Below are 21,411 nucleotides of genomic sequence, written 5' to 3'. Positions count from 1 at the left end.
TTTAAGGTGGCCAAAAGCTTTATATATTATATCGCTTTACTGGAAATATTTTAATACTTGCACAATCTCAACAGACATTTTTTGGGGGGGTGGGGGAAGAGGTTTTGATTTGCTGGGGTCATCAGAAAATTTAAAAGCACGCACAAGTGCAAACAGCAAAATAGTAGTACTTATTTAACACATCCATTCTGGGATGCAGGTGCTGACAAATAAGCATAGAAGTGTATGGTATATGTATGAGGTTTCTATACAGCAATAACTTAAGATATACAGTTTACACACTTGGCAAGTTGAAAAAAATGCCAACACTCCTGTGTGACTGAATGACTTTTCACATACTGTGACTGCATCTTTGAATTTTCAGAAACAGGTATACAGCACGCACATGGACTATACCTACAATTCAAACTGCAATTGCAAAAAATTATAGACAACACACAAGTAACGCTGTTGCAGTAACAAAATCTTTATTTTATCTGAGCATTGATACCAATGCTTAGGTGTTGCACAATGAAAATAAATGGAATTGCAAATAATACAGTCCCCCACAGATGAAAAGAGACAATCATCTTTGATTCAGTTTAGATAACTGGTTTCGTGGCAGAAGACTTGGACTTAGAATTTTATTTATTTTTTAAATGTTGCCAGCAAAGTTTCATACACACTTAAAATTCTTCAGGGGTGGAGAGAGTGTGGGGGCTGGCTGGCAAAAAACTCAAACAACTTGTTTCCTGGATATTGGGAATATTTACATACAGTCAATTAAATAACTGAATTAGGTTCATCAAATAACATGCAATACTTGCCCTATCTTCTTGATCATTTATTTTCAGTTTTGATATAGACAGATGTAAACAAACACAATTCTGTGTCTATCATATAATTCTCATTTAATTCCCCTGTTCACAATGTTATACACAGACAGAGGTTTTCAAGAGGAATTAATCATGACAAACACTATGAAACAACTCTCAAAAAAAAAAAAATCTGTATCATTATCATAAGCCTGTATGGCCCTAGAGCTCAATTTAATTAGAATTGATGAACCATGGTTAAAAAAGTGAAACCCAAAGGTTCTGAGACCCCATTATCAGGGAAAAGGGGAAAAAGTACTCAGCTTAACTATGAAGTATTTCCTTCAAATCACGTATTTGGAAGAAAGATTTCAGGGGTTTTTTTTTCCTTCTTGAGTTTAATAACAAGTTTAAATTCTCTGTATGCATCCATTTAGTTTTAATCCGAACTCTGAAGTATGAGTTTTCTAAAATTATACTGAAGAATCAAACCAAAATCATACTCTATGCTGAAGTTATACTATGGAGGTTTGCTTTAACAATATTTTAGAGTAAATAGTTACTGTAACTGTGGCAACTAAAAACCTATGAAAACAAAGTGAAAGTTTTTGCAAATATGAAAAGAAAGTATCTAAGAACTTAAAGTGGTGCAGCCACAGCAAAAGCAGAGACATCATTAAGAAGGTAAATCTCTATTGTACCCTTCTCACAACCTGTATCCCTTCCATAGGTACAATGGAAATTAAGTTGTTCTTGGTTGTCTTCTTTACTAAATTAGACATTAATGTTTAGTGTTATCTCCACTATACTTACTCAAATCCAAACAAGCCAAAATAACAACAAAAAAAAAAAAAAAAAAAAAAGAAGCTGACAAAACTTTATCTTATGTCTGAGATAAGAAAACCCCAGGCTGAAATTTCAGATGAGAGTGGGTTCCTCATGTTTTGGCCTGAGACAGATGATAATTTCATGTTTACTCAGACTTCCTCTTCTTCAGCTGAATTAATACATTGAAAATATAGTCTTATGTCAGCACACTGACATAAGAACAAAAAAACCCTAAAAACCTAGACAATGCAGGAAGAAGATATGAAAGAGCAGATTAAAAGGGGAATAAAAGCTCAAAATGGAAGACAAAGCATAAGATACCTTGGAAATCAAAGAATGTTGAATAAAAAATAATTTTCTCACAAACAAAAATGTTAAATATTTTATGTTTTCTTTACATTGTGGTATCTTCTTGGACTAGAAAACTAACCTTACATACGGTGTTACCTTGTACTTCATGTATAAATTATTCATTGCAATGTAAGCTAAGGGAAAAAACCTACAGTGCTAATCACTAATCTCAGTAATTTCAAATAGAAAAGTTACTTAAAACTCAGTACCTAATTCAGATCTCTCCCCACACTGGTAATACTTGGGGCAGGGGGAACAAAAAACAAAAAATAACCTAGCGTTATTTTAGTATACTCAGAAAGCAAATCTCAGCTTTACTGATGCTTTTGGAATCACTGTGTTTCCCAGAATCTACACAGAACAGATGATAAAAATTCAGCTTTATTTCTTTTTTGCTTTGTTTTGAAATAATAATAACCCTCTCTCTTCCTCAGATCTGAGGATCACCTAACATCCTTTTTCTAAAAATTATTTTGGAATGTTTTAGAAATCGCAAGACATTTTCAGTGCAACTGGCTTAAATTAGATTCTTAAATAGCATCTGTAACTTAGAAAAATCTTTCAGTAAAACGCCAGTAGCTCTGACTCTAACACCTCACTCCTGCCCATGTTCATACTAAGCTGTTTAGAAAGGAGTGGGCTGGTGCAGTAAGACTTAGAAGTGGTCCTTCACTAATTGACAGCCCAGATCCATCTAGAATACAGTGTACAAATTGTTGATTTTATTTTTTTTAAATCAGAAGAGTTGAAAAGAGGTAACTACTTGAAATAAATTCTCTCTTTCCAGTCAAATGCTTCTTTAGGACACTTGCATATAGGAGGACTTGATTCAGGGGTCCAGCACTTCCCTGAAAAAGAGGAAAATACTGCAAAAATGCAGTACCTCAAATATTCATGAGTATGTGCTAATCCACAAGCCAAGCTGCAGGTTGTGGGAGACAACAGGAACTTAAGCTAGCCAGTTTAATAATTTTCAATTTATAATACGCATTCAGACATCTTCTGCACACTTGTACCCAATTACAGTTAGCAACGCATAATCTATTAACACAACCCTTTTAAAAGTAAATAGTCTGCTAACCCATGCAAATTGAGCCACTATCTCTGATATACAATTCTGGAATAAGCAAATGCTAAGCACTGAATTACCTATGGCAGTGAGTTTCTATTAATAGTTTTTAATGGTACACACCAAAAACATAGTACAAAGTCTATTAACACACACAATATACTACTCAAATGTCGCTTCTGCTTCAGTGCCAAGAATACTTGATTGTCAGGAATGAAAGGGATTTTTAAAATTATTTCTTTGTGAATTACAGTTGGTTTGGGTTTCTCTCCAGTTTCCAAAAATAAATCAAAACACCTTTTGGTACTTTTCAAACACTGGAATGACAATAACTACAGTTCAGACACTAAAATCTTGCAAAAATTCAACATAAAAAGAACTATTGCTTTTAACCCTGGTAGATATTAATTTGCTATATTATGGGTATTATTTGTATATTTTACAAAATCTCTAACCTGAATCAAGTAAAAGCATTTTATGCTTACTCATGAAGAATCAAAAACTACAAACCAAACTTTCTGCTTCAGATTACTCTCTGTACTGCAGCACTTTAGAAGGAATAGGGGACAGAAACTGTAAGAAAAAGTGGTTTTGCACTCCCCATTTGTGACTATTAACAGCTACAGCTTATTTTTTGAATGAGTAATTACCTACTTAGAGCAAACACATTTGTAAGTTTGACCTAGCTAGAGCACATTCTCATCACTTTTCCAGCACAGAAGTACATTTTCCCCTTATTTCTTTACCTTCCGTCTGTTCTTTCAACATTCTTGTTTAAGCAGTGGTCAATGAGAGGCATTCTCTACCCGAGTGCTACATACTGAAGCTGGATTCTAATTAGACATTTATTATTCTGCTGCAACATTGAACAGTGATATAACAAATCTATCTAGATCCAGGCAGTTCATTATAGTCTAGCTTCACTATTTCCTATTACAGCATTGAGACAAGACAGTGATTACAACTTTATTTTTTTGTAAGTGGAATAAAATTTAATAAATTGGTTTTCTTGCTTAATTAATTGTGGTTTATATACTGCTACCACACAGTTACAACAAATTTCTTCCAGCTATTATTGATGATCTCATTGTGCTGTTAGCAAATTAGTCTCAAAATGTTTAAGAAACCATCAATGGAAAAGGATTCAAAGGTTTACCCATCTAATCATGCTAAACTTATCTGACCAAATATTCCTGAATATACAGCCAAGTAAAGAGTAAAATTACTAGAATTCAGTCTGAAGTCATTCCAACTGAAAACAAAAGGGAGTATATCACCATGCTGAATAAAACTAAACCATTTGTTGGATGCAAAAGTTCTTCTACATAAAATAGAAAGTGTTGTATTGTGCAGTTATTAGCTCCCAAATTAGCATTCTCAGTGAAGTCAGAAACAATAACTTCTTCAAACATTTAAGAGAGATAAATTCATTCTTGAAAAATAGTAGCCTGGTGTTCTCAGTTTATACTTAAGAATTCAGCTAAACTACAAAGATGAAAGAACAGCACCACCTAGTTCTCTATTTAAAAGTTTTCAAATATTATCATCCATTGATTTATTTTTGTAATCTGTATTCACATAGGCATGTGTATTCTGCAATGAAATCTGTCACATTTTCATAGGAAACAATACTAACAAGTTTGTCAGCAGTTATTAAAGCATCTGATGTAGATACTTTACAAGTGCATTCTGTGGAAAAAAAAAACAACTTGCATATGCAAGAATGCTAGAGACTTGCAATAACACAAATATTGTTCTGAAACAACACAGATACCGCACTGATTGCTCATCCATTCCTAATATTACTTGTGGGACCACTTCTCTAATTTAACCAGAACTCTGTATTTGTACTGATTCCCCTGCAGAGTAGTCTGACACCTTATAGTATGTATGTGTTCCAGATGCAAAAGATATATTCATGATACAGACACCACAAGAGGCTAACATGTTTAAAAAACTAATTATAGCTCATGCAAGTTGTTTCATATATACTTTCATGCTCTGCAAACACTAGAAACCTTTCAGAAAAGGGGTAGATATTTTAGTTGATAGCCAGACTGAGAGTTTTCCTATCAAGAATTTCCATTCTAAAGAATGAGATGTGTGCTTGAACGATCCCAATGTTTACCATGACACAACAGCAGCACCTAAGAAGCTACCTATTCCTACCATGCAGACATGTTGACCAAGTTTTACTCACATAGCTGCCTATGTTTCAACTTGATAAGCACATAGATACACATGCAGAGTAGTTAGTCTATTTTTCTAGACCCCCTAGATTTTCTAAGATCTCACTCACATCAACATGACATAATAGCAGGGGAAGTTTATTTCGGAAGACATCTTCTGTTTTGATATTGATATGCATCAGTCAACTCTGATTTCTTATATACATTGCACTAGATATTTTCTGTAAGGTTCTTAATTGAAATAAAGCACAAGTGACATTGATACTGTGACTGTTCTGCATAGTACTGCATTTTACATTGCAACAGCGTGTCTTGTAACATTATAGAGAAAATGGGAGTTAACTGCACCTACAAAGTGTTTTAGCTGCGTTTGAACAAAATGTCCAAATCAAATAATTGATTTATCTAACTTAAAACAAGGAAAATTAAATGCAGCTACATTGAAATGATCTCATGTAGCACATTTGCATCAATCTGCTGAAGTTCATCTGAATTCCTGTTTTTCATATGGTAGCTTTTAAAGTATTTTCAGCTCTCAAATCTGAGCCTTCCTACCAATGCCTGCAAGAAGTCTTCCATGTTGTACTGATCCAAAAAAATCAGGCTTTGAACGGATGAAAGACTAGAGCCTTATGACTACCTCACTAAAAAGCTTCTGTAACTGGTGCTCCTGGCCAGGTGTCCCAGTGCCAGGGATTGATTCCCACTGGCTCTCCTCCTCACTTCTGTTAGGCCACATTTGAGGAAGGCAGAGAAGTAGGGGGAAGAAAAGAAAACAGTAATAATTAAAAAAAAATTTAAAAATAAAAAAAATTTAAGCCTCCTATCACATCCCTCACAGGTATTTTCTCCTCCAAGGTAGACAGAAGGATGTACTCTCAGAGCTTTCACAGAATGCACTTGCCCTAAAACCTTCACTTGTTGCATTTTATCTCCTGGGGAAAGGAAGCGGTCGAGAGCCATAGCAGGAGAAAGATGAAAAGGTATGCTGTATCCTGCAATCCTGAAGTCATACAGTGTTTTGCTCCAGCCTGATCTTCATATATGTCTCAGGCTTTCACAGCAAAGGCTTTTGTGGTAACTCCAGAAGGCATGTTTTATTCCTAGAGAAAATAAGTTACCCCATTCCTTGTCCCCCATCTAACTACCTACCTACATATCATCCATGAGGGCCACTTAGGTGTCAGCATGGCATAGCTCACTTGTTGCAGAGTTGACACATTAATGTAAACAGATTACATAGGATCCAAATTTGAGGCCTTTATCCTCACAATCTTAAGAAGGGAAATCCCTTCATGGATACAGAGTAGGGCTATTGCTGTTTCCCCACTTCAAGTCTTGCAGCAGCAAGCAGAAGAAACAAAGTTTGGCTTTCTTGACAGGTATTCTAGGCAGACAAGGCCTACAGGGAGATTACTCCGCATTTATCTGTGACCAGGTAGTCACCTATTTTAAAATTTTTTTCTGAAGATATTTCCTTTCTGGAAGAAGTTCAAATGACAAGAGTTTTTAATGACCCATTAAAAGAAAAAAACCTGTGATATTAACAATTCATTAAACAGCAAATTTTCATTTGTTCACTTTAAATGATACAGACTACTGGATTCTGTTTTCCTGTTGGGATTTACAGTGTATTTCAGTTTGCAGTAGGCCTAATCTAATGAACATTAAATGCATCTGCACTTCCAAATCCTGCAATACAGATGTCACAGTAAATTGAGAATACCCCTTACAGAACATGTTCGACTGCCTTCTTTATCCAGATTTCCTGTTAACTCCATTTTGCATCAGATTTGGAAAAAAAATGTGGTTTTGTAGAACAGAATTTTTCCTTGCTTTTCTAACAGACAAAAGCAAGTGTGTACAAAATCTGATATCATTCTTTTTCTCAAAATCCAAAGACAGTTTGGGAAGTTCTGCAATCACATTACTTTAAAAGACGTCTCCCCCACTGCCAAGTATTTCTTAAACAAAATATATAAAAGCCTAGCCACTTAAAACAATCCTATATTCCAAGCTATTTTGAAATTACATTAATTTGTGTTAAACATATGTGAATATTCCATAGATAACTCTATAAACCATTGAGGCTTCTTTCTACCATAAATAAAAAACAAAATGGCCCATAGATTTCTACTGCTTACATGCCTTCCCCACTACGTCCAAAATTCACTACTCAGAATACAGCAAAGCAATAATGATTTATAATTTGCAAAACAAAGACAACTTAGGAAGCAGAAAACATTTTTAATTTCAGCCTGATCCAATTCTAAAACTCAACCTTATTTTATGGGGAAAATACTGAAATTATGTGAGCTCTAGACCATTCTTTAAGGAATGAGACTTACTGACTCTAAGAATGGCATACGTTTTGCATTTTACATACCAAAAAGAAGCATTAACCAGCAGTTTGTAACTCACAAACTTTACATTTAGTGAGGAGAGATGTGCTAAATACTTGACAAAAAAAAATCCGAATAAAGTAAGGAGAATGTTCTGAAGAAGCTGGGCAAATAGTCAAGGTGCTAGCCCATATGTAACTTAATTATACACTACTCATGTAAACATAATCAAGATGATACATATTTGAACACAAGCAGCAGTCGAGATATATCCTAAGACTGTAACATGTTTGATTCAGGACTCCAACCTTTAAAGAAAGCATAGCCTATAGAGCTAATTCACTGCTAATTTACTGCTAATTTGTTTTTATACCAAAAGATGAGACACGATCTCTTTTAATATGTAATGTCCTAGTAATTGTCAGACTTGATATTTAAGTTCCGAAAAGCTCCTCCATGTTAGGTGTTGCTAATTTTGCTACAATTGGCTTTAAAATTGAAGTGACTCCCTTTTGACTGTACAGATATCATTTTTCATTAACCAAAATGATCATTAAGCAAGATGGTACTTATAGCTTCTGCTATATTAGTCCAAATCTCACCTATTTTTCATAGCATTACAAGGCCACACTATAAAAGCCAACAAAAACACAACAATAACAACAAAAGACAACAATAACTTTATTAGAAATCTGGAAGTGCAATTGAAAAGTTAAAAACTGGTAAAGTTAAGAGGAAACCACAATGCCATGCTTACTCTAATGAACACAGTATTTCACACATCACTTAAGCTCATGAAAAACTGCAATGTTAGTTTAAAGTTTCCTCCAAACATTCAGAAAAGAAGTTCTCTCATTTTCACTACTATTATTTTAGATTTGTTAACAAAAGAATTCATGTAAAGGAAATACTACAGTATATTCCAGTACATTATACCATGTTATGACCTGTCACAGATTTGAGATACTCTGTTAATCCTTGATTAGAAATGAGTTTAATGAGTAATATCTCGAGTCACTACATTCATTTTACAATTTGCAAACAGCTGCAGTTTGACATTTTTTTATACTTGAACATATAAAAAATCTCTTTCAGTTCAGTAGAGTGTGAACAAGTGTTTTCAGATATAAAACGAAGTTTTACTTTTCCTGTATAAACTGCACAAACCAATGGAGACTTCTTCACTGTTCTTCCATTTACATCCATCAACGTATCACAATGAAGCACCAACTAGCATGTCAAGATTTAAACTTCACATATAATAAACATGTTAACACTCAGGTAAGAAGAAAAAAAGCCTTTGAGAGGGATAAATTGAAAATGAACTTGACACTAGAACACTGTATTGGGTTTGTGTGGCAAGGTTTTGGTAGTGGGGGGCTAGAGGGGTGACTTCTGCGAGAAGCTGCTAGAAGCTTCCCCCATGTCCGACAGAGCCAATGCCAGCCGGCTCCAAGTCGGACCCACTGCTGGCCAAGGCCAAGCCTATCAGCAATGGTGGTGATAATGCCTCTGGGATAACATATTTAAGGGAAAAAAAAAAAACCTGTGGAGAACAGCAGCAGCAAAAAGAAAAGTGAGAATATGTGAGAGGAACAACCCTGCAGACACCAAGGTCAGTGCAGAAGGAGGGGGAGGAGATGCTCCCAGTACCGGAGCAGAGATTCCCCTGCAGCCCATGGTGAATACCATGGTGAGGCAGGTTGTCCCCCCCTGCAGCCCAGGGAGGTCCACAATGCAGCAGATCTCCACCTGCAGCCTGTGGAGGACCCCACACTGGAGCAGGTGGCTACCCGAAGGAGGCTGTGACCCCATGGGAAGCCCATGCTGGAGCAGGCTGCTGGCAGAACCTGTGGCCCCGTGGAGAGAGGAGCCCACACTGGAGCAGATTTTCTGGCAGGACTTGTGGCCCCACAGGGGACCCACGCTGGAGCAGTGTGCTCCTGAAGGACTGCACCCTGGACCCATGCTGGAGCAGTTCATGAAGAACTGCAGCCCATGGGAAGGACTCACATTGGAGAAGTCCGTGAAGGACTGTCTCCCATGGGAGGGACCCCACGCTGGAGCAGAGGAAGAGTGTGAGGAGTCCTGCCCCTGAAGAGGAAGGAGCAGCAGAGACCAGGTGTGATGAACTGACTTGCAACCCCCATTCCCCTGGAGGGAGGTAGAAAAAATCATGAGTAAAGTTAAGCCCAGGAAGAAGGGAGAGGTGGGGGGGAAGTGTTTTAAGATTTGTTTTTATTTCTCATTACCTATTCTGATTTGATTGGTAATAAGCTAAATTAATTGCCCAAGTCGAGTCTGGTTTGCCCATGACAGTAATTGGTTGAGTGATCTCTCCCTGTCCTTATCTTGACCCATGAGCCTTTTGTTATATTTTCTCTCCCCTGTCCAGCTGAGGCGGGGGAGTGATAGCGTGGCTTTGGTGGGCACCTGGCATCCAGCCAGGGTCAACTGATCACAAACATGTTTTGTACAATCTTTTAATTAAAAGAAATTTGATTGCTTCTACTTCAACTAGTATAGCTTCCCACCTCGTTAGGGATTAACCAGAACAGCCTTCCTACCTTACAGCATAGCAGGAATAAAAGCAGGTCAAGTTACACTGTTAATCCAGCAGATGTAGGTCAGTTTGGGATAAATATCGGAACAAATGGAAAATACCAAAGTGCCTACTACAACTGCTGCTGTGAAGTAATTTGGCCTTATTCTCTTCAGAGCTGTCAGTCAGCCGCAGTTGTGGAGTTTCCAGTGATGAATTTTGAAAAGCCAGAGTTTTAAGACTTAGGTGGGTCAGTACAGCTGTGCTGTCCTATTCAGCTTCTGCCAGAAGAAATGGCAATAACGCAAGGCATTATGTATTGATAATACCCAGAAAGGTGTAACTGTATTTTCATATGTGGTCACAAATTATTCTTGCATGTAATAGCATACTCAGGTTACTTTAGCTAAGATTTGGCAATTGAATTACCATGATTAGAATCATTGTTTAATTAATATTGTGGTATATAAGAAGTTTAAAATATAACCAGAATATTTTCACCTCTAACGTAAGAAAACAGTCTCTCTCGCACTATCCTTCTCATACAACAAAGAAAAAGACAGGTAGTCAACAACACTGTTTACAGAAAGATGATGATAGAGGGAATATCAAAGCTATGCAGACAACCACTATACTGCATATATGACGATATGCACTGTTTTACAAATAACATAAACCTTGCCAACTCCATTCACAAAACAAAGAATAAGCTGGAGAGGAGTTCAGTAACGTAGCTCTATGTGAAAAAAACTTACACGAAGAAACATTCAGCTCTGGAAGAGCTTTAGGGATTCAAATTGAGAAACACAGACTATACACTAATTATTTTTCTGAAACTGAAGAGCAGCTGCCTTTGGACAGTTAATAATCTTTAACAGCTGTGTAAGAAAAAAGTGGAATCCTAAACTGAGTACTACAAAATAGAAAAAAGTTAAATTTATGCATTTATAGTAATGTAAAGCTGTATTTAAAGTGATTTGCTGCTACTTAAAATGTGAAAGCTATAAAAGCATTCACACTCTCCAAGAGCCATTTGATTAAACTAGAAAGCAGTAAATACAGCTCAGCTCATGGTTAGGAAGAAATGGTCTTTCCCTCAAAAATCCCAAACTTATCAGACAGCAAAAACGCTCCTCAATAAGGCTTACATAGATCCCAATATCTCAGTTTTGCAAATAAAAGGATGGCAAAGGATACAAGTGTAATCTTATCTTCCACATTTACAGATGTTAGGGAAAGGAGATAGGACAATAGGTAGGCAGACATCGTTAAAGGAAGAAACAGGGAGTCTTCCAGTCCATCCACAAGAAAAATAACTACCTACATTCTTCACTAAATCCTTTTTTTCCTGTTCCAAGTTCTCTATGTTAGAAAATCCTACACACAAAACAGTAGTATTAAAAGAGAGCACTGGAAGATGCAATACATAGCCTTCAGTGTTAGCACTCTGTTTTGTCATTGAAGTATATGTTCTCTGCTCCTTCTTCTCCCCCCTTAAAATGCTATTATGATAGTGTCCTACGTATTGACATTTAAAGCACCCATCCTGAACTTATTGTGCATTAACATAAGAGAAATTGCAATCATTTGGACTTAGTCTTTGATTTTCATTTCTAAAATGAAGGGAAAAGGTCCTGAAATAGGTTCATAGAAAAAATGAAACAAAACAAAACAAAACCAAAAAAACCCAAACAAAACCCCACAACATTAAGAAACCTTGCAAAGACACATATATTCATTTTTGAAAATACTCAATTCTTTTCAAAATTTTTTCACTGTGTAGAAAGGTAAATTGTTCAAGGGCACATTCCTGAGAGAAATCATGATTTTACAAGTTACCCCTTGCCACAGGAATTTGATATTTGCCTTTCTTCCTTTCAGACACACCTCAGAAACTCCTTGGGAAGAAGGGATATGCTCATTAAGATCATACTTAATATTGATGCAATCCCAGGAGACACAAACTTAACTATGTCTAATAGTTTTACCATTCTACATTTGTTTTGGAATGTGTATTTTAAAAAGCATGTCAGTGGCATTCTCCCTAGAGAAGACCCCTCCATTGTTTTAGGAGTGTCTAACAGAATAAGCCTGCCATTAGATTCATGTTTTAAAACAAAATTAAAGTATCCCTTCTTTCTCTTGAAGAAGGCATTAAGAGGACAATGACAGCATCTTCTACTTCTACTTTTCAAATATTAGATGAAGAGGGAATCATTGTTCTAACAGTCAACCACACTCTGGTTGCACTGTTATTCTCTTGGGAGCTACTTGATGTCCATGTACATCTCTTTACCATACATGCAGTTGTTATCAGTTACTTAATCACCATTTGTGACACATACATTAAAAAAAAACAAACCACCAACTCAAAATCCAATCTTGACTTTGCATAGCAATATTAAAAGATTAAGTCTTTGGTGGAAAGAGTAAGGGTAATCACATTCAACACATTTTGTCAATAGTAGGATCAGGCCACAGTGACGGGAAAGCTAATTATGAGGACTAAGTCTTCTATAACAAAAAACTATGGCTTAAAGACATTTATAGTACATTATAATGGAATTGCAACCAACAATTAAGTAAATTTAAAAGCAGAGGGAGATTCACTGTCTTACACTTCTGAAATTAAAAGAAAAAAAATTAAAAGACAACTAACAAGAAAGTAAACAAGAAAAATGTATTTGTTTCAGCAGAGGTGCTTCTCTTGATCAACATTTCTGTGGAGTTACTTCTTCAGTGAGAGACCACAAAACTGCTTACTGTTGATGATAGAAACTCAAATATTTTGAGTGTAAGAGTGACAAATATTATCAGAGTAAGTGATCCCTATTCATGTATTCCGCAGGGAAGTTGTGTGAGGTCATCAATGGGAATTTGGATTGTTTAGTTACTTCATGTTCCAAAACTGAACGTGAACTGCTATATGATGACTATCAATAAAAATACATGAAGAAATCAAGCAAAAGAATTCATAAAATATGAACTAACCTGAGAACTAAGCAGCTAATAAGCCTACCAAGCCTTGGTTAGATTGACTGAAGTCATATAAAAACAGCCACCATCCAGTAGAGTGATACATTTTATGTTTCAAGTTTCAGCTTGTGGGTAAAATATTCCAAATAAAGATTGTATCAAAACTACTGTCTTCTATTCTGTAATTGTCTGTACGCTACAGAACTTACAGAATTACAACAACATGCTTTTGACTTTTGTACACTGTATTAGTGTAACGACACTTAGGTGTCAAGACAATCCCTATGCATAGAGCTTTAGGTTGCCAAGATTTTGCTAACAGAAATCCTACTGAAAATTCAAAATAGAATCTAGATACACAAGATATTAAGTAATGTACGACAACTTCATCTTAAATCAGCTTAGATGATCTGAGTAGTACCCATTTGCATATTTGCCTTTTTTTTTTAACTCTGCTTGTAATAGATCTGGGCTTATGAAGAAAAGAGTCTCACCCGTAAGCAATTATCTGTCTTCACTGATTTGTTGCATCAGTGATCACAGTTTCAGACAAATTAAAATGTCCCTACATTATTGTCATTAGTAGACAGGTTGCAAGCATTGGAAGACTCGGAAGAAACCATGTTGAGAAGATTTGCCTGGTGTTGACAGACTACTGAAACTAGATCACTTGCTACCACATACAGCACTATCCAGTGTCTTCTCAGAAGCAAAGCATGTTAAGGCATTAGATGCCATTTGCATTATCACACAGCAGGGGGCTACAGCAGCTACAATTCCAGGATAATCTTAACCTGTATCTGTGTATTATGAATCCAACAAAACTATTTTTAATATTAGTTTCTCACATGATAACTCTTTATTGTAAAGAACTTACTTGTCAGGTTGCATAAAAACAGCTCAGATGACATACTTGAGTTATTCTAAATATATGCTGTCCTCCAACTGTTAAATTTTGTCTAAGGCAGGCTAAATTCACAAGCAGAAAAAACAATCAGAATGAAACAAAAATGTAAGGCTGACTATAAACACACGTAACAGTTTAACCCCTTAGGACACTGTTTAAGTATTCCAGAATCATTACAGTGCACAACTTAAGAACAACAGCAGCCAGAGATCCTATTATTTTCACAGCTAACGCTAGAGAGGGCAGAGCAGACTAATATCATACCCAAACTCAGCTGACAAACCGCTTCTCAGCTCAACACATTATTACTCCCTCTTCCACTTCCATCACTCCCCTTTCACAGCAAGCAGTTGACACTGGACTCTTTTACTTCTTGTTTGCCCCCTTTCTGAAGGGACTGCTTGCTGTTAATGCTATTCCACACGCAAGCTGAGAAGCATTATTCTATGTCTTCTTTCCTCAGCTGACGCTTCATCAGCACTCAGCACAGATTCCTTAAGCAAGTCTCTCCACAGATCATGCCAGAAAGGCACACTTCCATACAGGACACACATCAGCTTGATTCTTTGTCACCTTGTCTTTAGAATTTAATTAGCTTCAGTTTCCACTAACAGGAACAATCCATAGTTACAATCCAGAAGTGCTTCGAATCCTCAGAACAAAGATCTTATTCACGTACAAAGCTGATGAAAAACCTGCATATCCCATGGCCCACAAACAGAAAATCGGAGGAATCTAACAAATCCATTGAGCCACTTCATAACACAGTTCAGGGAAGCAAAGTAAGCCAACAGGGAAAAACTACTTTTAAATGCAGGTATAAAGCTGCCAACAAGAAATGTGTCTAATATGGTAACTGTGTCTGCTAGCTGTACCAAAATAAATGGCAGAAACTGAGAAAACAAGATTTATGAAGTAGCACTATAAGGTGGACCAAAAGAATTTGATATTCTGTTAGATACAGTCACTATTCAGGACAGTCTTCTCCCAGAACATATTTACTCATCTTCTTCTCCATTCTCCTTTATCTTAGGAGAGAAGGATAGTAGTAATTATTTCCTCTCACTGCTGTCTGAGGGTTACAGGTTCTTTATATTCCTCCCTGCCTTTTTTTTTTTGTTTAAATAGTGCCCAGCAAAAGTGCCTCCTGAAACAGCACTCTGCTGAAGTGCAGTATACAGAGTGCTTAAGTATTTTTGACTTAACTTTTAATCGGGAGCTAAAAAAATAATTGTGTGAGAAACTGAAAAGAGGGAGATGTTTCATACACACGAAGGGCAAGCTGGGTAACATGTTAAGCATCGCTTTTCCCCATCTGCAAGGACAGGCCCAATCTAGTTATTTCCACAAAGTCACAGTCAGCTGTGTATTACGCCCCTTTTCTTACAACATGTTTTTTACCTGATGCAGCTCGTAGAGTTTCATTTTGCCTGGCACACTCCCTGAACTGCTGTGAAAGGCATCACTGTTTTTAATCACCGGTTTACTCTCAAAACTGCGATGCGCTCAATGCGGCTGATTGCATCTTAGGAAAGATCAAATCCTCCTCCTCCGGCAGCAGCCCCGATTTTATTGGTGACAGAAAGTCAGTCCAGACGCTTCCCCCCCGCCCCCTCCTTTGCAGGGCAATGAATTGACAATTCACAGGGAAATGTAAAAGGCAGAGAGGAGCCAACCCCCAGGTGCAGCCCGCCACACATGCCCCAATAAATAATCTTGTATAGCACCAACACAGCAGCTCCTTGTGCAGTGACGTACCGGGCAACTCATAAACATTGGTAAAGAATACAAATAACCTGCCCGATGAAACTGTCCTTTGCAGTTGCCAAGCGCACTCCCCCTTCCCTTCGTTCTCGCCTCCGCGACCGGTAACTTCCTCGGGAGGCGGAGCGGGGGCACTCGGAGGTTCCTGGCCGATGGGGGGGTTGGGGACGGGGACGGGGACACGGACGAGCCTCGTGTGTTTCGGGCACCCGGGCGGCTGCCTCTGCTCCCGCTACGGGCTGCCAGCCGCTACTCCCTCCGGAGACCGCCCGACAAATGACGCAGCCGAGGGAAACGCGAAATACATTAAACTTGACGCGAAATGGCACGACGGAGGCGAGAGGAAAAAGAAAAAAAAAAAAAGAAGAAAAAAACCCCCAACCTTACAAGGTCACTTAGTTTAATCGCCTCTTCGCTTCTCCCTCCCAAACTGAAACACCCCGCACGCCGAGCGAGGGCCGGGGAGAGAGACGCCCCGCCGTCCCCCCGCAGCCGCCTTGAGGAGCGGGCGCCCGCCGGCGAGCTGCTGCGCGGTGGCTCCGATCCCGTTTACACCCGCCGGGCCGGGGCCGCCGCCCCCGTTGCCGCCTTCCCCGACCCCCGCGCCCGACCGTTACCTTCCCCCCGCCCCGCCCCAGCCCCACAGGGCGGCAGGGGCGGGGGACGGGGACGCTGCGCCGCCATCCCGCCGCCGCTGAGGGGGCAAACTCTCGGTGGCAGCGCAGCGCCGTGGGCTCGGCCGCCGGCTCGCCTCCCCCAGAGCGGGAGAGGTCTGAGGGAAGATCTCCCGCAGGCAGACGCGGCGGTCACCGGCACCCTAGCAGCCTGCCGCGGGCTTCCCTCCGCGGCGGCCGCTACATTTGACTTGGACGGGTAACGTTAATTAGGGGGGGCGGCGGCGGTTAGGGAGGAGGGAGAGCGGAATGCATTCAGTCTGGAAACTAGCTGCAGGATGAGCCGCCTGGAGCAGGATGGTGAAGGGATCCGCTTCCGAACCCCCGGCTCATCCGATTACCCTACGCATGTATTTTATACCTCACATACAGACACGCATTCTCGGCGGCGGCGCGATCGAGGCACGGACACCCCCCCCCCCGCCAACTCCCCCGTCTCCCCGCCGGGGAGGCACGGCTGGAGCCCGCACGGTTCCCCGGGATGTTGCAGCGCGCACGCCGCTGCTGCGGCTCCACTCGCACTTTCGGGGGCACGTTTGCGGCGGGCGAGCGGGGAGTTGAAGGGGTGGCTGCAGGGGCTGGCGAGCGACTGGCGGCGGCGGGGGGGGGGTGGGGTGAGGGGGGGCGCGGAGAGCGGGAAGAGGCTGACGGGGGAAGGGCAGGAAGGGTTAACAACCGTGCGGCGCTTTAGCGCTGGATAGCGCTACCGGAGCGGGAGGCTGGGGGCGCCCGGGGAGAAGAGGGCGGCGGGGAGGGGGAGCCGGTAGAGGGGCGAGGGAGGGAGGGTCAGGAGCGGGGCGGCGGGGGGGATGGGCGGCGGGGGGCAGGGGGGCCTGGGATACCCCGGGCCGCGGCGGTGCCCCCCGGGGTCCCTCCCCGCGCGCGGGGCAGGGGTGGGGAGGAGGCGGTACCTTGTACGAGGATCCTGCAGAGGCTGTAGAAGCGCAGGAGTGCGCCGGGCTTCAGCCGCATCCTGGGGGCTCCCCTCGGGCTGGGTGGGCGCCAGGCACGCAGATCCGCAGCCTCCCGCCGCTCCGCTCTCCGGGCGCTTCCTTCCCCCCGCAGGAGCCGCCGCCGCCGCCGCCTCCGCCGCAGTGTCTCCCTCGCTGTATCCAGTGGGATGCGGAGGAGGAGGAGGAGGAGGACCAGGGTCGCGGGGGTGGATTGGGGAGGGAGGAGGAGGACGAGGAGGGGGGAGCGGCTCTCTCCGCTGGCTCCGGCGCTGCTGGGCAGGTTCAGGTTCCCCGCGCGGAGCGGTGCCGGGTGCCCCCGCTGGCTCCCCTTGCCCCTGCCGGCGTGTCCGTCCGTCCGTCCGTCTGTCTGTCTGTCTGCTCGCCTCTCCTATCCCGTCCCGTCCCGTCGGCGGGCGGCGGCAGCGGGGGAGAGGAAGGGGGGGCGGGGGGGGGGGGGGCTGCGCTGGCGCCGCGGCGCGCGGGGAGGCTGGGCTGCTCCGCTCCGCTCCCAGCCGCTTCCCGGCTCGAGACACAAGGGCAATCTCGGCTTGCGAGGCTCCCCTGGCCTCGCCCCGCCCTCGCCGCCCGCCCCGCCCCTTTCTGCCGGGAGCCGCGCCCCTCTCCCCGCCCCCGGGGCCACACCCCGGCCCTCCCTGTGCCGTGGGCACGCCCCTGCCACCGCCTCGGCCACTCCTCCACCGGCACGGCACGCCCCTCGGCCCCCGCACCGCCCCCTCAGGTGGGCGTGTGACTGGCGTCGGCGGCTGTCCAGTAGAAAGTCCCCGGCTTCGGCCGGACCGCCAATGAGGCGGTGGCAGGGGAGGTGCGAGACGCCAGGTTACAAAACAAACGGGCGTTTCTCAAAGTCCCCAGCCTCGAGCGAGGTGCCAGACCCTACCTCCTGCGCCGCTGAGTGGCAGCCGGCTCGGGCCAATCGCGAGGAGAGCCGGCTCCGCGGCGGCTCTCCAGCCAATGGGCGGCGAGCGACCGGGGAACGGGGGGGGGGGAGGCGGGCGGCGGGGCGCTGTCCAGACCCGGTACTGAAGTAGCGGCCGGCGGCGCACGCGGCGAGGCGCGGGGCTGGCCGGCAGCGGCAGCGGGCGCCTGAGGAGAGGAAGCGCCGCCCCGGGGCAGAGCGCGCCAGGCGGCGGGGCGGGGCCGGCGCTCCCGGCTGCCGCACCGGCGGCGCGGGGCGGCGGGGAGGCCGGCCGCCCGCCGGGAGGCCGCTCGCGCCCCGCCCGGGGAGGAGGGGCAGGTGTCCGTCGCCGCGCGCCCCGGGCTGCGGCTGCGGCGCGACCGTTAGCGCCCTTAGATAAGGCTGCGCGGGCGGGGCGGGTGAGCCCCGGCTCGGCGGGGCGCTGGGCGGCCTCCCTGCGCGGCGGGACAGCCGACAGCCGCGGCGGCGGATCGGCGGCGGGGCGGCAGGGAGGGAGAGGGAGGGGAGGGGAGGGGAGCGCGGGCGGGCGGTACAGGCGTTAGCCGCCGCCCGGCGTCCCCCATCCTGGCGGCACGGGAAGGAGCGAGGCCCGGAGCCCGCGGGCAGGCGGGGCCGGCGGTGGGGGCGAGGCGCACCGACGGCGGGGACGTGGGATTGGGTCGCCGGCGCGAATCCAGCGTCCCCGCCGGCTGCCCCGGTGGCGAGAGTAGCTTGCAGGTGACGGAGGCGGGGGTGCCAGGGCCGGCTCCCCTCCCAGACTGCGGGCCGCCAGCGGCCGGCTCCTCCGCATCGCCGGCAGGGACGAACGGGGGGAAGTACCCGCGAGCTGCGGCCGGTGGGAAGGGCCCAGCCGGTTCGCTTGGGTCCTTGCGAGGGAGGCGTAAAGCCCCTTCTCCTCCCTCTGCTTTTGCTCCCGTCTCCCTGAAAGCAGCAGGTGAAAGAAAACTTGTCTGAGTCTCCGGTCTCCTCAGAATTAAACGTGTATAGATACCTTCTCCACAGTAGCAACAAGAGCGGCTCTTCTTGTGAGGTGCCCAGACAATGGCAATAAGCAACTTCCTGGCCCCTGAACCGCTTGGAGAAAGCTTTTTATTTGAAGGCTTTCTTTGGGAGGGTTTGTGGCGTTCAGCTGGTAGTCCTTATGGTGCTTATGGTCTAAAAGATAAGACACTGAATGTAAGAAATCCAAGATGGCAGGCTACTTCTTCATGTTTGCTCATTTGGTGTTTACACAGCATCATTCACCTCTTGCCTAAACCTCTTATTGAAATCAGAATACCTTATTTTTAAGCTGCTGGATCTGTCTGTAAACATCTATGAAGGGAATTGTGTTGCCTTATCTCAAGAAAGCAGGATTCCCCTGCACCCAAATGCTGATCAGTTTTTTTTCCATTTCTGGTTCCATCCTTTTTCTATGGAGATTTGCTCTCCAACGTGATGCAGTATGTCTCACACAGTACCTCTCTGAATTTCCACATTGATGTCCCATCCTTTAACACCAAAGAGCTTTACTGAGATAAACAAGTGAGGAAATAGTCTTAACTATAGGAGAGGGAAGCTCTTTAAAAGCTCAGTTCTCTGAAGTGTCTCAGATCATTAAGGAAGTGCTAACAGGTGTCAACTTCACCTTAAAGAGCTTGCACTAGTGTGGGATCTGGGAAGTTACGTGTTCTGTAGTCGTATCTTCCACTTTGTTCGTTAGGAAGTGATGATTATGCCTAGCAACACTTAAGACTATATCAGGATTTACAATGAGTTCCCCCTATCTCAAAAGATGGCCACGCACAGTACAGAATCAAATTACAGAATTACATTTTAAAGGTATGTAATTTGTGTGATTTTGTATCAAATGTACATCATGTACATCTCCGTGCCTTTATTTAGTAGGTTACTTGATCACTACCAAAGATGTTGCACTGGAATGTTCCCTAGGACAGGGAATCATTTGAAGTCTCTCTCTAGTGGCTGAGTAGATACTTGCTTTACCTGTTTTTTTTATTGCTACTAAAAAAATACACAATAGGCAAAGGTTTTACCCCTGTTCTTAGGGTTCAGTGCATGTAAAGCGGTAATGGAACAGGGAATGACTCTCAACATGTTTTAGAAGTCTTACAAAAAGGAACAAGTCATTTTTAAGGCAGCACTAAAAATGTCAAAAAATGCTCAAAACTTGCATTTTTTCAGTTGGGGGAGGAAATTAAAACGGCAATTCTGTCAAAATAAGTAATTTAAACCCTTCACTAAAGCAGGACTGTAATCCATCCTGAAGTGCTTTTGCATTAATTATGATAACTGACAGCTCTGTACTTTTGACCAAACGTACTTTTGATTGTAGTCTTGTTCCAGGAAGCGTTATAGGAAAGATACAAGTGTCTTCCCAGCTTAGCGATTAGAAACTGTGACTAGAGGTCCCCTGGCAGATGTGGGAATGAAGCGCCTGTCTGTACATCATGGGGGTTCCAACCCTGTGCCACGTTAGTACATTTGGAAAAGCTGATCTGCGTGTTTAGAAACACCAGCTGACATTTTCCTCCCAGAACCACCAGCTGACATTTTCCTCCCAGAACCCAGTAACACGGACATTACATCACACCCCATGTCAGAAGCATAAGCAGAAATGCTGGTTCTCACCATTCTCTTCTGGCTCAAGTGGTTCTGAAATGAGCTAGCAACATGTTGATAGAAAGCTGGCTCACAGCGGGGAGGGAGTTAGCGTTACTCCTCTTCACCACACAGCAGAAATCTTTACTAAACATTAGAAAATTAAACCTGGGGTTCAAACCCCACCAATAAACCACTGCAGTGGAGAGGAGTATCAAGAGGTCTTTATGCTGCATATGGTGAAATGAGTTTTCTGTCCATTTTTCAAAAAGAGAAAAAAATCCCAGCCGGAAGCCCCTGGTTTAGTTGACCAACTATATATCTGAAAAATTTATGATTAAAATCATTAGAACTGCCAGATATGATGTCATACTACTTCTCTTCTGGTTAATGCAGGTATGTTAATTTGACAGTTTATGTAAATGTAGTGTCACATCTTATGACATTCAGTGGCAGCTCACATCTAAACCTAATGTGTATGGGA

The 21,411-nt window shown here is 43.2% G+C and overlaps 1 protein-coding gene across 1 annotated transcript in view; it reads right to left on the bottom strand.

The window, feature by feature from the left end:
- CADM2 (cell adhesion molecule 2) overlaps positions 1-17,746 on the bottom strand; it is a 679,799-nt gene extending 662,053 nt beyond the window's left edge. The window contains exon 1 of the mRNA XM_075033947.1: positions 17,348-17,746. Within this exon, the coding sequence (XP_074890048.1) occupies positions 17,348-17,408 (61 nt within the window). The 5' untranslated portion in view covers positions 17,409-17,746. The remainder of the gene's footprint in view (positions 1-17,347) is intronic.
- Between the last annotated feature and the right edge of the window lie 3,665 nt (positions 17,747-21,411).

The sequence above is a fragment of the Buteo buteo genome, chromosome 8 (genome assembly GCF_964188355.1).
Source record: "Buteo buteo chromosome 8, bButBut1.hap1.1, whole genome shotgun sequence".
NCBI classification, from domain to species: Eukaryota; Metazoa; Chordata; class Aves; order Accipitriformes; family Accipitridae; genus Buteo; species Buteo buteo.
This window is presented reverse-complemented; position numbering and strand designations above follow the sequence as displayed.